Source organism: Sebastes umbrosus, chromosome 18 (genome assembly GCF_015220745.1).
Source record: "Sebastes umbrosus isolate fSebUmb1 chromosome 18, fSebUmb1.pri, whole genome shotgun sequence".
Lineage (NCBI taxonomy): Eukaryota > Metazoa > Chordata > Actinopteri > Perciformes > Sebastidae > Sebastes > Sebastes umbrosus.
The window spans coordinates 12,875,474-12,892,297 of NC_051286.1; the positions used below are offsets into that span (position 1 = coordinate 12,875,474).

A 16,824-nucleotide genomic window follows, 5' to 3' on the forward strand; every position below is an offset into this window, starting at 1 on the left:
ACACAGCTCACCTGTGGCTGCCTCCTCCGTGACATTTGATACACCGGTCACAATGTGTTTACTCGAGCACTGATTTTGCTGTGTCCTCAGAGATGCTCCCAGCTGAATCGTTATGTATCAACCTTTTCTTACTCTTGGTTTTAAATCCATATACAGGTGTAGAACTCTTCTTCCTCCTTCAGAAGGTGAGGTACATTTCCTCCTCCGTCTCCCCCTCTACTATACCTCCCTTCTTCTCACCCTCCTTCATTGTTCTGGCAGACCGTCCTCTCTTGTTTCATCCAGTCATCTCTTGTCCATCCATCCATCCTCTTCTCCCCGGGGGATTATTCATGCTCGGCCTGGCTGCTCACACTTCTCTCACACCAGGCTGAGAGGCACACATCCACTAACACACCCAGCTCCATCAAGACGTGCAGGCCATGCAGAAAGGCCCCATAACAAAGCGATCAAAAGGGGGGGGGGGAGGGGGGGGCGAGGATGTTAAGAAAACATCCTTTTTAAATCCCTGATAAATAAAGTGAGAAGGAACGGCAAGAATATGTCAGGATAAAAGAATAACATACTACAATTCAGTTACATTTTTACCCCTGGGGTTAAATTAGTTCCATTAACTTTGTCTCCAGATTAATTCAATTAATCATCTCTTTTTATTTAACCGGAGTTCATCTGCTTTCTCGTTGTTTGAAACTGAACTGAATCTTCAATCTTCAGCATTTCCCTTTTAACTGCCACTTCAACTTCTTTCAGTGTTCATACTTTTTCAAATGTTTCAAATATACATTTTCAGCAGCGAGCAGCACCAGCCTGTTCTCATTCCCAGGGCATTCAATACCGCAGCACAAGCGTCAGTATGAAACGCACCGGCGTTCCATTAACTACAATGTAAACCCATCCGTGGCAACAGTAAACGCTCTGAGAAAGTGCGCCAGAAGTGTGGTGACGTATTTTTAAGAGCGAAAAGACACACACCGGGCGGGCGGGACGGTAGGTGGTTGGGTCCAACAAACACAAGGGTCTCATCCAGGAGACCGCTGTTTGTGTCCCGTGCATATCAGCTGTTCGTTCGTGCCCTGGGTTCACAACGTTCAGTTTCATTTTCACTGCACAAACGTAGTAGTTTTAAACCCAACCATGTAGGTCTTTCCTAAACCTAACTACATTGGTTTGGTTGCCTAACCCTAAAGTGACAACAAGGGGCGCGACAAAGCAGCGGTTTAGGATTAGAACGTGTTGCGAGCGCATGTAAATTTCCTTCAGAAGATATATAGCCTTTTCTAGTTCTCAATGTCATCATACTAACTTAATCAATAATTTCTATTGTCCATTCTTCCATCCGTGTCAAGGCGACTACCTGAAATGCTCATGCTGAGGATGCTGTTATATCTAATGTCATGGGATTAAGGTCTAAAGAGCTGAGCCTCGACAGAGTGACGTTCTGTGTGTTTGTTATTAACACTGCTTACCTCTGCTGTCCCTGAGGCGCTGATGACTTGTTGTTGCTTGACTGAACATGGGGCTTTACACTAATCTCATCACCGCTAAGTGATGATTCAGCAGTTAGTGAGAGCACATAGACACGTATAGTAAAATGCATGCAGAGACACACACAAAATGTCTATGTTGAAATCTCAGTTTTAGCGCAGTGCAAAAAATGTGTCCTAAGATAAAGGTTGGATATATTTTTCACCAAATAGCTTCAATTCCATTCAATCCACCCCCCACTGCAAACTCCCAGTGAGTCCATTGTCCCAGATATCTGCCCTCTGATCAGCAGTCCTGTCCCAACCTGTACCAGGCTGATGTATGAGGCCTGATAGCTGAGCTTTGCAGGGGAGGACTCGGTAAGGAGATGAAAAGGGCAGCACGGAGACGGCGAGCTCTGGGAGCTTTCAGAGTCCCCGGGATGTAGGAAGGTAGATGTTATTCGTCTACGTGTAAATAACAGACTCCCAGACCGACATGCAGTCTTTCTGTTCCTGTAAAACTCTCCTGGCCTCACTACTACACTGTTCTGTTCGTTTTATTCAGGGATTGTTTGTCTGATTGTGGCCTTTGCAAGAGAGTTTTTCTGCAAAGAGTTCTGAATAAAAATGTTATGGTGGAATTCAGCAACAAAGTCTCCCTGTGGAGGCTAAGCCATGGGTAAAAATCACAACAAACTTTTTGTTACAAAAGAGTCTGTATGGTCCTGTAGCACATTAATGATGATGACGACATCAAATTAAATATTTATTAGGGCTGTTAACGCAAATTCGTTTTAACACCACTAATTTCTGTAACGCATTAATATAACTTTAGGTTGGAGCGGGCTCAATTTTTTTTAGTAGACTGGGATCACATGAAACTAGAAAATCTAAAGAATCCATTGGTACCAACCATGTCATACTAGCTTGTCGCATAGGAGGTTAAATAACGCTCCACACTTGAGCTAAATTTTGGTGAGGAAAAACTGGCATGGCCATTTTCAAAGGGGTCCCTTGATGTCTGACCTCAATGAAAATGGGTTCTATGGGTACCCACGAGTCTCCCCTTTACCGACATGCCCACTTTATGATAATCACATGCAGTTTGGGGCAAGTCATAGTCAAGTCAGCACACTGACACACTGACAGCTGTTGTTGTCTGTTGGGCTGCAGTTTGCCATGTTATGATTTGAGCATATTTTTTATGCTAAATGCAGTACTTGTGAGGGTTTCTGGCCAATTAATCGCGATTAAATATTCTAATCGATTGACAGCCCTATGCATTTTTGATTGAGTTCTCTGTTGTGTGGCAAGGGTTAGCAAGAGCATTATGTTGTGATGTTTTGTCCCAAAGTACGGCCTCTTTATGTGTCGTGGAAATGACCTGTAAGCACTCAAACACACACAAAGTAATGCAAAGAAAACTCAAATGAGTATAAAGTAAAACAACTATATTGTAATTACAATAGGAGAGACCACGAACCGCATCCCAGGAGTCAGTAAGGAGTGTCTCAACAGAAAGTTGCGTACGTAGCCCCTGTGCTGCTTATACAAGATGTTTCATTAGTCAAAAGGTCATAACTACCATTCTGCTCTGTATCTGCTACCATATCCAATGTGCAACAAGCCCTACTTTGTATATCCTATAGCTCATGATACATTAAATACAGTGCTGGCCTTTGTCTAACATTAGGATGATAAGTATTTCCTCTCTCTGACCAAAGCTAATCACAATTTGTGACCACGAGGATTCTTCCCAAAAGATGTGCTACACATGTATTTGCAAATACATACAAAGTAACATAAATGATAAACTTAAATGCTCCATGGCAATTCACTTTCACATATGCGACGAGCAAATCAGGAAAATCAAACTGCGGAAAACAAAAGCTGTAGACTGAAACCCAGCCGTGCACATCCATCACCCTATTTGTCCTGCAGGGTAATTATGTTGATCACGGCTGCAATTATTTTAAACTGAGACACTGAAGAGAGAGAGTGGCAGACAGACAGAGAGAAACAATAAAGAGAGAGAAATGAGACGCAGAGTGTTCGAGCCAGAGGAGGAAAGAGAGAAAAGGAAACAGAGGGATGACATGATGGAGAGAGAGAGAGAGAGAGGAGGGGAAGAATTGAGGCACGGCGAGCATTCAGATGTTTTGACACGCCGCAAATCGATTAAAGGCTGAATGCCAAACAGTGAATAGTGTGGCGTGGATCCAGCACTGCAGCCATTAAATGGACAGCTGATTCTCTGCATTGGCAGGTCCAGGATCAGCATCACTGGAGGAGGAAATGACACACACGGCGCTGCCATGGATAATGTATTAGCAGAGTGCTGTCAGTGTATGTGCATGGCCGTATACAGGAAGTTCATATGTATGAGTTTGCATGCATATGTGAGTGTGTCTTTATACATGTGCACTGAGGAAGAAAAGACAGCCCTATCATAGGAAATGCATTAGTAGATTATCTGTGGTTTCAGATCTATATGTAGTGCATGCGTGCACGTTGAAGTGCACATAAGTGTGTCCACGTACAAGTCCACATACCTGTGTGTATATGTGACTTTTTGGGAGCATGTTTTCTCATTTTTTATGCTGATAAAGATTGAAGTGAAATTAATTATACAGTATGTAAGTATGTTGTGTGTGCTTGACTAAATCTAAACTATCCACTGGCTTGTAACACAAAATACGAAAGAGTTGACCTCAATTGTCAAATCACACAAAGCCAAGTTAGTTGAAAGTGAAACAGTGTGATTGTAAAACAATGTGTCTGAGCTATGACGCCCTTTGTGTTGAGCCTGCAATCACAATGCTAAAGTGAAGGGCATTACTGTGGGTAGAGAGAGAAAGAGGCATGGAAACGTGGGTGTGAATTCCAACACAAGATTGTTTTCCTAAACAGACCTGATGTCACCATAGTACCCTTTACAGATTGCTCACCAGATGTGCCCGCAGCATCGAACAAACCCGGACATGATCTTGCTCGCTAAGCCAAAAATCATCTGCACGTAACTACGGAAAATCTGAAACTGCAGTGCTCATAAAACACCGATGAAAGGCGGGAGCGTCCCGGGCAGGGAGGCACTCTATCGTGAAATCCCCCAGGATAATTTATACTGGGGCTGCTAATGAACAATTGGCCGTGGTGTTTGACCCAAGAAATTATTGTGCAACCAGCAAATGCATCATCGCAGCTCTGATCCTCTCTTTCTTTTTTCTCCATCTCGCTGCCTCTCCTCTAATCATAAACAGACACATTCCTGTAGAAATGCAGCAGGCTGTAAAGCAGAGCTCTGCCAGGTTTCAGGAATGTGATCACACGCAGCAGCGCTGAGCTGCTACGGCCAACCGATGGCAAAGTCTGAGGGGTTTGTTTTTCCACTGTGAAACACGGCTGGACTTTATACAGTAGATTATTTTTTTTAGCAGCTCAGAATGCTTGAGAATAAATAGCAGCCCCCATTTCACTAAAATAACAATGGAAATTAACTTTAGCAGTTTATTTGTCACTAAGACACAGGTGGGATAAAAAAGAAATCCTCCACTGAGCACATTGTGACCTAGTTCCATCATACGCAAGTGGGTTATAATACCTGGAAGAATAAAGCTCCCTTTGTTGTTGTCCTTGCACTGGATTTCTTTTGAGTGGCCTACTTTGATGTTGTTAATTTGTCAATTTTCATGTTCCTTTCATTGTTAATGATCACGTATGTGTGTGTGTGCTTTCACTACAGACTCCTCGGTGGCATATAGACTTGGAGCCCTGGGCCGGTGAGAGTCATTCTCTGGAGGACGAAGCTAAAAGGTTCCTCAACTACATCACAACACCACAAGTGAGTCTTCATTGTTACCTCCGCCAAGGGCGAAGGCCTATAGGAAGGAAGTTATGTTTTCACCGGTGTTGGTTTGTTTGTTGATTTGGCCGTTTGGCCGTTTGGAGGATTACTCCAAAAGTCCGTGATGGATTTGAATGACATTTTTTGGAGGGGTGGGGTGTGGCACAATCCATTAGATTTTGGTGGCGATCCGGCTCCGGGAATTTTTTTCAATAACTCCGCTCAGCCTGTGCATTAACACCACAGGCTTTAAGACTTGCACAGTGTAACTGATGACGCGTTCATGACGCGTCACCCTGCCTCTTTTCTTCTGCCTGCAGAGAGAGAACAGGGGGTGGAGGGCGAGGGTGACACCTGTAGATTCTGCGTTTTTTCACATTAAACTCGATTTCAAGATGATGGCATGAGCATTTGCTAAATTTGAGCCCATTTTCCTACATATTGAGGATAAAAACAACTAAAAATCTTTTCTTGTATCGAGACATGTGTACTTGTTTTTAGTGTAGCTGTACTAGTTTTAAAATACCTGTGTGTTCTTTGAGACTACAAAATCTTAGCAAGTGAAATTTTCCTGTTGGCAGACAATTTGCTTATTTTAAGCAATATTTTCCCCATTTTATTGCTGACTTTTTGTAGTGTGGTTTTTAAAATAAGTCCCTGTTGTATGTAACTACTTCTTTTATTTTGTGTATTTGTAAGGGACCATGAACAATATTGAAAATAAATGTTGTGACTTGCAGTGATGGAACAATACAAATACAGTACGACAAATGAGAACAGTGCAATCTGATATGGAAGATTTGCAGAGCAGATATGAAGATGCAACGGTATTATGAAAGTGTGAAACAGAAAACAGGCTTGTTGGTTTCTTGGCTCGGTTTACTCTGTGGATTTTATGTATAAAGACAATCTGAACACGTCTTCACACGGTACAAAAAGTATTGTTTTTAGACAAGAGCTTTAAATTCAGTAAATCATAACGGCTCGATTCTTTTGCCTACAAATCTCTGGTTGCTCAGTTTTTACCTTGTGCACTGTTGAAGTGTTTATGGTTTTTCTGTGTGACATTGGCTGTGCTTTGCTGCAAGCTGTGTTCCATCAGGGAACACAACATCTTAAACTTGCATCTGCTTTAACTAAAGATGAACTAAACATTGTAACCAGATGCAAAATGCAGCATTAAGGCCGTAGTTTGAAGACAGATAATCAGAGTGGAAGTTTCTATTGAAGGCAAGGAAGTGCATTATTTTGACAGGTCTTTGTTATGCATATCAGAGCGAGCCTGTATCTATCAGCCCATGACTGAGCTACACTGGCACCTCTTTCACATTCAGCTCAGCCAGAGTGTATTTGTCTTGCTCGGCAGCACACACATAATTCATTACTCTATTGATTACCATACAGATGAAACTCACAGCCCCTCTATTCATACTTAATCAATGAGATGTTGTGGTTTGTTTGTTGGTTTATGTCAGTATTAAATTACTACAAATCGATTAAGATGTTCAGCATCATAATTTGAGAAATATCAGGGGATTGAGAAAGGGTGTCCTTGTCCCTCTCTTGTGAAGGTAATGCAAAGACACGGTTTCATTTTCACTGTCCAAAACACAGGATGACATTTTTTTTTGGATTACATGTGCTGCATTTTTTATTGTGATGAAATTGGCTTGAGGATAAATCAGCAACTTATCTTTTTCCCTCACACAATATAGCGAGAACACAGAGTACCCCACTCCAAATGACTAAGCAAACGTTCTATATCTTTCACAGCAGACATTCAGCTCATAATGAATTAGCCCCGGGATGTGTGTGTGTGTGTGTGTGTGTGTGTGTGCGTACACGTGTGTGCAGCCACTTGTGCGTATCTGTGTGTGTGTGTTAAAGGAACAGACAAGGACAAGAACAGAGAGAAAGAGATTGTTTGAGTGTTTGTGTGTGTTTGTGGGAAGCTGTTGAAGGGAACTGTCTGTCATACACACTAACAGGATGGAGGGTGGAGGGAGTTGGAGGGGGTCGGGGGGGGGCATAACAGCATCCTCAGCTGTAATGCTGACTGACACAGTGCCTGGTGGAGCTGTTACTCAGAGAGATGGCCTGCGACACAACTGTCCAATCGATAGGAGTCAGTGTATCTTGCATGCATGTATGCACCGGCACACACACAAATAAGAGGAAGAGTTTCTATAGAAGTTGCATGAAATGCACTGTGGGATTTTTCTGATTAGCTTAAAAACAATAAGTAGTAGCTGTTCAATACCTCCGACAAGCAACATACATGAGACCTGCCTTGGCGGAGGTCCGCGCTCTCCGAGTGCACTTCTAGTTCATTATAATGTGTGCTCAATGATAACGGGTCAATTTTTGCAGCTCAAACAGTGCTAAGCAGCCTGCCTTGTCCGCAGATGTGAAGTGGCAAACTAATCAAGAGTTATTTTGCTTTTCATTACACACTGTGCATTGAGTGCTGATGAATGCTTTTAGCTGGAACACATTAACAATGACAGGCATAATGAAGCGTGTGTCATATTTATTTAAATACGTTATTGCGCCACCCACATGTACAATATAATTTGTGACTTTTGCAACAAAAACACATCGGGGGACTTCATCAGGTGACACTGCACTTGACTCAGCTGGTCCCTTCCTGCCTGACCTGTCAGTGAACGCTCTGATTAGGGGGGACCCGGCCCGACCAGGCAGTCCGGTGCACCAGTGGTGGTGAGTTGGATCAGATGGCGGCTGCCGGACAGACCTGGTAAATCCATACATATGGTGAGGGTGAACTGGGAACTTCTGAAAGTGGCTCCTGGGGTATGGGGTATTGAGGTCATTGCTAAGCCATCCCAGTGGGTGTTGGGCTTCACCAGGATTGTCACTTGTTGCCGATTCAGTCTGTCATTTTCATGCATAGAATCTCGAGGCGCAGCCGGGATAGGAGAATGGGCTGTTTGGGGACCTCAGAATTGCTTTTCTGCTCTTTGCAGATGATGTGGTCCTATTGGCTTCAGACAGTGACGGTGGATTGCTCCCTCTGGGTTGGGAGTGAGTTGCTGCCACAAGTGAAGGAGTTCAACTATCTTGGGGTCTTGTTATCGAATATGGGTAAAATGAAGCCGTAGATTGACAGGCGGATTGGTACGGCATCAGCAGTAACCCAGGCGTTGCACCAGGCTGTTGTGGGGAAGAAGGAGCTGAGCTGGAAGGCAAAGCTTTCAAGCTTTTTGGGTAGTGACCGAAAGAATGAGATCGCGGATACAAACAGCCAAAATAAATTTCCTCCGTAGGATGACTGGACTCAGCCTTAGAGATAGGGTAAGGAGCTCAGACATCCGGAGGGAGCTTGGAGTAGAGCCGCCGCTCTTTCACATTGAAAGGAGCCATCTGATCAGGCACGTCCAAACGATAGGATACCCCAGGGAATACTCAGAACACGCTGGAGAGATGATATGATTATATATCTCATCTGGCTTGGGAATGCCGCTGGATCTCCCAGGAGGAGCTGAAAAACGTTGCGGCAGATAGGGACATCTGGACTACCTTATTTAGCCTCAAAAACCCAAAAGGCCACAGCAAGGAAACCATGTCTAAGCTGTAAACATTGAACTCACTTCACAAGGGAAATCTGATGTTGACCTGAGAATGTAAACATGCACAAATCACAGTTTCAAATGTCAACTTTAAGTAAACAATAGGTGTGACTTTATAAGACGCTGGCATACAGTGCTCATCGTTCGCTGGCGACAGAATACTTTTTGAAAGCACTAATCGTTTCTCCTTTCTTCATTGCTTAACCTGTAAACTGGAAGTGTTAGACTAGATAATACGCGGAGGAATACAAGAACGCACACGCGCAAACTTATACACGTGCTATCTTGTTTACACTTGAACGGTTTACAGTAGACCCGTAGATTTAGGTTTCTATTATCACGGCTGAGCCAATATTATCCCTTTCTCTGCAAACTGAATCTCTGCAGCAGACGGAGCTTAAAGTAACCAGACAGCAAACATTTGAGCAGCAGCTCCTGCGCTGAAGCTTAGTCACTTGTAAAACTGCAGATGTACACGCAACCAACACGCTGACATGTATGCACATGGTAACTACGTGCATGTACACAGTTTATGCAGGTGCACGCTTTATATAAACACACCCACATAAACACACTGAATTGAACAAACATCCCGCCGACCTGCACTCACTGAATGGAATTTTCAGCATATAAGAACATAAAGAACTTCAATCTCCTCCTTGTTTATCGTCTTTCTTTCATTGCCCTGTTCTCTCACTCTACCGCTGAGAGACTTGGCAATGCTGCTGATGCATTCGCCCCAGCTGCGCATCATGATGAATAGTATGCATAATGTAGTTCAACACTGAGCCCCAAACACACACTAGCCCCGGGTCAGATTCAGTAGCAATCTCCTCATATTTTGAGGAAAAGATGTTCATCACGTCAAGACAGTTCAGAAGAGTGTTCGCCAAGCTGCTGATGTGATTGTTTAAAACTCCCAGGCGCTTCATTTATTGTCCTATATGACTACCTGGTTAGACTAATGTTGTTGAAGACAACTGCAGTCACACACACTCAAACACCCAACTACTCAGAACAAAATGTGTCTAAAGCTTAAGAGCACAACACTCTGCAATCCTATTCAGGCCTGGTTCATGTGGCCTTGAATGTACACTGTATATAGAATGTTTACACAGTTCTAACAGATACTTACATTTACTCAATACTATTTGCTTTTTGTGTGTCAGCAAGCGCCGTCCTTGAGGTTTAAGGTAAGATGTAAGATGCTCGCTAGCTCTTTGAGAACAGGCGTAGTAGTTGTGATAACACTGTAGAAAGTGTATGGTTGTATTTGTAAATGAGTATGTATGAGTATAATGTGTGTATACGGGGAATTTTTTTCAAATTTGGCACAAACGTCCACCTGGACTGAAGGATGAAAAGATTGAAGTTTGGTGGTCAAAGGTCACTGTGACCTCAAAACACACAGTTTTGGCCATAACTCAAGAATTCATATGCTAATTATGAAAATTTCACACAATAGGATAAACTGATGAAGTGATGATATTGTGGACAGACATGGATGTAAACTGCAACTTGACTGGTTGGCGGAGGTATACAACCGCAAGGTGGTAATCCTAGTTATGTTTTTTATGATGTACAGTCATGTATAGATATATTTCTATTCTTTATTATTAACGTAAACTCTGCTTCAAGTCAGTTGTTAACTCTGCATGAATACTCAAACTAGAAAGTCAAAAGTCAAATCAACTCACTCTAATGGAAATACCATTCATTTCCCATTATGATGCTTGTGTTGTTCAGATTATACATTATATTTATATGTGCATGTTTTTATGTGTCCAGGTGTCGTGTGCATCGTTGGCCGGTGAGGAAGCTGCTCCGGAGGGGACCAAAGCAGCCTGGGCTGCATGTTTGGACCCCGAGTACAGCCTGACCCACAGAATACAAAGCAAACACTGCAGGGTTTACTCTTTTGGGTGCGTATAGACTCTCACTTACGCCTTCCACTGAATACATTCATTCCCTTTAACTCAAATCTTTAACCTTACCGCCACATGTCAAACACATAAATCTAATCCTAAATGTAATCACTTAGACTGTCTTTGAGACAAGCTGCCATGTACTGCATCGGTAGGGCAACAGAATTGTTCACAACATTAATTTTCAGACAGTGAGTGAGTTATCTGCAGATGCGACAGTTATTCAGAGCATCTGGTTCTATGACAGCCTGTTATATATCTAGACACAATTGCCGTTGGTGTCACTTCACCCATGACAATTCAGATTTATTCCAAGAGGAGAAATTCAGGTTTTTCTCTCACTATTTCATCAAAGAATGAAGTCTATTATCCACACAATAGAGGAGGAGTATCTCTGTCTGGCCTTGTCTTTTCATGTCTTCCCATTCCAATGACTAATTGGTCACTGAGCCTATATTTATTCAGGATCTGTCTTTCTCTGACAAAGTAGAAATATTCACGTTTTTGTGCCAGGTAGCAGTTTCTTTTTCTTTGTGTGGTTATCCCGGTATTCTGGGTGATTTAATTTGTTGAGTAACACTGTAATAAGAGTAAAGATAATCCTCTGTCTGCCTCAACTGTACCTCCAACATCCACCTGGAAAGTCGCGTCCACTCCACCTCTGCTTCCTCTCCTTGAGTGGCAAGTAATCTTGAATGGAGTCAGCCAGGCCACCACGGTATTTGACCCTCTTAAGATTGGAGAGTCAATCACTCCCAGTTTGGCTTTGCGTCGCGGATCAGCTCGGCCCGGTTTCTGCCCTGCTGGGCCTCCGCTGTGCTGAGGTGCTGCGGAGGTCTGAAGGGATTTTTTCTGCAGGAGAGAGGGAGCTTATTAATTTGACTGTTGAGAGACAGCACAGGTGTGCTGGCATCAAGGCACAGATACTGATGCAGGATGAACAAGGGGAGAAACTGCGGTTTCTGGCTTCCTGCCTCTCTATGGAGAAGTGGTCAGGGGTCAAACGGAGGGAATGGAGGAAAACATATCTGATATCCTCCAACTGACTGATGGGAAGTCACTCGTGCAGGCAAACTACATGGACATGCACCAAAAATAAAAGAAAAATTATGCGTCCTTTCAGTGATTTATGCAAACATTTTAACATTTGACCTGAATATCAGCTTGGGGGGAAAATGTGACTCACAGCTCCAATATTTCACGTCAATGAAAGCCGCATTAACATTTTTCCTTCTATCTAACTGATCCCTTAAGACCTCGGGAATGAATTCGATTTACGCCGATGCAATAACAGTGAGTCGACCTAAAAAAAAATTAATTCTATGAAAAGCAGAAACTTCAGGAGTAACAAAAGAAAAGTCCTGAGAGACCAGTTAGTGTAACAGTTCAACAAGGCAAAGTGCTCTCTGAAGTTCCACTTTTCTGGATACGTCAACAGATCTTCTCCTCCCTGTGTCCCTTATCTGACCTAGATTCATAGTATATACAAACACACACACACTTCATGGTCATACTCTTGAATCAATGCCAGGTATGCTATTCTCAGGAGACTTCTGCTCTGCTGTACAGGACACTCACAAAACCCAACTGCTGCACATAACGCTGGCTGTAAAAGAAATGTCAAATACCATTAAGTGTACACATACACTGTTGAACTTGGTGCATTAGGACGACGAGTATGTACAGTTGTGTGTGTACTCTTGCGTGCACATTTCGTGCATTTTTGTGCATGTGCGTACGGTTGATACGTCTCATCTGCATGCGGTTTAACGAGCCGTGGACGGCCGTGCCCGGGCAGGATGAGCAGCTGTTTTCTGATTGGACTGTCACATGGCGGTGGATGTGGGTTGAGGAGTGGAAGGGGGGGGTTGCTGGATGTTTTTCCACATGAAAGACCCACCTTTCACCTCTCGTACTCTATCTTACCTCTCTCATCCTCCATCGTCCTCCTCTTATACATTTCTTTTCATCATACATTATTTTTCCTCCTCGTGCAGTAACGGTGCAGAAGCTTACTGTAATTGAAGATTGTCCGAGAGGATGAATCATCCATTGTCATTAAAAAACAGCCCACATTCTGGCCAATCAAAGCAGGCATTGAAACAGTATAGCTACTGGCAATAGTGGCTCCAGTAGCGGCCCCTTTGTTCTCTTTGGCTGAGAATTTGGAAATAATGATTATTATTAGAATTGTGGAGGCTATGATTAATAATTATAGCTCTAGTCATAGCTTCTATGAGGGAGGATGTTATTGCCTTCAGTGTTAAAATACATCTATTTCAGTAACTGAGCTAACCGTAGGTGTATCTATGACTGAAGCCAAGGCTATACAGTACCTTAATTTAGCTTAGAGCACACATCCGTCTTTAAATGAGCACAAAAGCTGTTGTGCGTGTGTCCTCTAAAGCAGCACTAGTGGATCCCAGAAATGCAAATACATATTAAGATGTTTTTACTAGGGCTGTCAATCGACTAAAATATTTAATCGCATGATTGCCCATAGTTAATCGCGATTAATCGCAAATTAATCACACGTTTTTTATCAGTTCAAAATGTACCTTAAAGAGAGATTTGTCAAGTATTTAATACTCTTGTGAACATGGGAGTGTGCTTAATGCAAATGTATGTATATATTTATTACTGGAAATCAATTAATAACACAAAACAATGACAAATATTGTCCAGAAACCCTCACAGGTACTGCATTTAGCATAACAAATATGCTCAAATCATAACATGGCAAACTGCAGCCCAACAGGCAACAACAGCTGTCAGTGTGTCAGTGTGATGACTTGACTATGACTTGCCCTAAACTGCATGTGATTATCACAAAGTTGGCATGTCTGTAAAGGGGAGACTCGTGGGTACTCATAGAACCCATTTTCATTCACATATCTTGAGGTCAGAGGTCAAGGGACCCCTTTGAAAATGGCCATGCCAGTTTTTCCTCACCAAAACTTACTCTAGCTTTAAAACTGAGCCTGCTACAACCTCAGAAAGATTGATTACGTTAATGCGTTAAAGAAATTAGTGGCGTTAAAAATATATTATTGCGATAACGCCTTATTATCGTGTTAACATTGACAGCGCTAGATTTTACAAAACATCCTGAACAGTAGAGCATATGCAGCAACTTTTACTTTTACACTGAACTAAAATAAAAATGTAATTTATGTTTTAGGATGACTTTGTGGTAACCAAATGGATCTTTTCACAGGAGAAATTTCGAAATGTGAACTACATGTGGAAGTGCAGAAATTGAAAGAGGTGCACTCATTACAAATTTTCCTGCAGACTGTAGGCCATGTAGCAAAAAAAAAAAAATTTGGAGCACTTATATGGGCTAAATCACAGCGCATCACTCATTAATCAAGCACATGTTAATGAGCTGCAATGTGTGATGAAGGAAGGGGAATATGAGCGCGGTAGAGAGAGCGAAAGAGAGAGCGAGGATGGAGGTGGAGAGACAGACCGAGAACACCGTGGTATTTGAATCAAAAGGAATAAAAATAAAAAAAGATATAACGGTAAAGGTACAAGGGAAGGAAGGAGAAAGAGACAGCAGAAAGTTTCCCAGCCTTTGTTAACCAGTCTCACCTCTCAAGTTCACAACATCCAGAGGCTGTTTACATTATAGTTCAGTGCGAGGACAGGCAGAATAAAGGAACTGTTTATCTGATGTACAATCCATTGGGTGTTTGTCACCCACCACACATCTTCACATCTGGTTGCCATGACAGTCAACAGTGTTACCGCTCCTGCACTCTGTAGTCTCATGAGAGAGGATATTACAGCTAGTAGAGACCTTACTTTTTCAGCACTGTCATCCAGAAGTGCTACCTCCCCCCCCCCCTGCTACCCCATGAGTAATCCCTGATCCTGTCATCTAAAGTGTCTCTGCAGTGATTCCTGGCCAAAACACCCCACCAGAGAATGGGGGGAAACTCTCAGTGAAGCATATGAAATATTTAGCGCGGTAAAAAGAGACGTCTAGTTGCATCTCAAGCTCTCCCATACACTCATCTCTTATCTCCCTGCTAGTGGGATGCATTCGGAGACCCGGTGCCTCATCTGTAAAAGACATGTACTATGAAATGTACTCCCTCTGCCGCAATTACAGAATACAGCCGAAGCACAAACTAGACACGGGGGAATGCGGAGACAGCGACTGAGAGAGGGAGAAAAGGAGAAAATTGCAGAATTAGAGGAGGTGGGGGTGGGATAAAGAGAGAAAAGCAGTGAGAGAGGGATGGAAGAGAGAGAAATACGGGGAAATGTGTCTGTCTACTTAGATTTACACATCATATTTCAACATGAAGAAGCAGTCTTCTTGTGATCATTGATTTCTTGGCTTTTAAGTGGGCAGATGAAGTCAAGATCACAGTGACTAAGTGGTGTTTTATTAGGAGAATTCAGTGATCCTCCATTGCATTTGACATGTGTGATAATTTGTGCTGATGTTTCTCAACATTAAGACCACTTGTCAGGGCTGGCTCTAGCCCTTTTGGTGCCCTGGGCAAAATTCAGATTTGGAGATTTGGACTTTTCCTAAATAAACTAGTAGCTTTAAATCAGGGACTATCTCATCATCACTCTATACTTACTGTATTTTGGCTTGAACCAAGAAAGTATTGAAAGTATTGTACCTGATCATCTTGGGCTGTGTGTGTGCTGCAGGTTGGGTGTGGATGATCGGTCACTGGAGCGTTCTCTGGCGAGGGCAGGATGTGAGGTCCACTGCTTTGATCCCAGTCTGAAGCAGCCTCACGTGCAGCAGGCTGACATGTGGCTTCATCGGCTCTCTGTAGACTGGAGGGATCCCAACCCGGCCGTCGTCGCCCAGCGTCAGTACGCCAACACCAAGAAACTGGCCACCATCCTTAATGACTTTGGACACAGACAGGTGAGAGGTAGAGCGTAATCGGGATTGAATACATCTAGGTCTCTGGCTATAATATCAATTGGGAAGGATTATTATAAAATCACCTGGAACCGCATGAAAGTGATTTTCCTTTCAGGTATTCACTTATATGCTGCAAGCATGCAAACACAGGCCCCTTCCTGTTCATCCCAACATATAACAGCTCATCATGATTCATTCCTCTGTTGTCTGTCTCAGGCTCCAGGTGGATAAACACCCATATATAATTTGCTTTTCCTCCTTTAAATATTATCATGCTGAATGTTACCTCTTCAAAGCCCCCCAGGGATTGTGTTCCACCTCATCAGATAGGGATCTGCATACGAGATCAATCATATACACACACACACACACACCGAGCCCACTGATAGCATGCATACTAATAAACACAATTATAGATCCAGCCAACATGGCTGTTTAGGAACAGGCTGAATGATAATTCAAGGTCAAAGCTGCCAAGATTCTCTTACATAGGTAATGAAGACAGCTGAATGACAGCCAGGCTCTTTTCTCCTCACTTGGCAATAAGAAAGAAATCTTTATTCAACCAGGATAAGTCCCGATGAGATTAAAAATCTCTTTTTTCAAGGGAGTACATGCATAAAGATTACAGACAGAGCATTTATAGTCTGCTAAATTAATGGCTGGATTCCATTAAAGCACATTTTTATGTGATTATAGCATCTTACAGACTAATCTCATGGCATAAGGAAATGGTCTGTAGAAAAAGGAGTCCATTGTAGTGGAAATTAGTGCTGTTCACGTGCTGTTTTTTGTGCCCCGCTGTCTTCCTTGGTTGGTACCCCCACTTGGAGTTGCCAAAGTCAGAAATGTTCAAATCCTACACAATCCTAATTTAAATTCTTTGTGTATATTCATTGTCCCCAGAGGTTTGATCCTAATGTTTTGGTGACCTGTGGCCTTTCTTCTAGCACTTGTCTTGCCATCACTAGGCAAAAACTTTTATGTATTTCATGTTTTAAAACATCAAAATCTAATGAGCAGACTGTCATGAAATTGAACACATTCTTGCTCCCCAGATGATGAACTCTCTTCCATTGTGGGGCTCCATGAGTTT

At 42.7% G+C, this 16,824-nt stretch overlaps 1 protein-coding gene and 1 long non-coding RNA gene across 2 annotated transcripts in view; one reads left to right on the plus strand and one right to left on the minus strand.

Annotated features, from left to right (window-relative positions):
- The window catches only part of LOC119476939, a 28,460-nt gene extending 15,984 nt beyond the window's left edge, over nt 1-12,476 (minus strand). Inside the window, exon 1 of the long non-coding RNA XR_005204136.1 lies at nt 11,449-12,476. This is a non-coding gene — a long non-coding RNA (uncharacterized LOC119476939). The remainder of the gene's footprint in view (nt 1-11,448) is intronic.
- Nucleotides 1-16,824, plus strand: part of mettl24 (methyltransferase like 24) — a 38,016-nt gene that overhangs the window by 13,549 nt on the left and 7,643 nt on the right. The window contains exons 2-4 of the mRNA XM_037750614.1: nt 5,209-5,307; nt 10,689-10,822; nt 15,503-15,728. Coding sequence (XP_037606542.1) covers nt 5,209-5,307; nt 10,689-10,822; nt 15,503-15,728 — 459 coding nt within the window. The remainder of the gene's footprint in view (nt 1-5,208; nt 5,308-10,688; nt 10,823-15,502; nt 15,729-16,824) is intronic.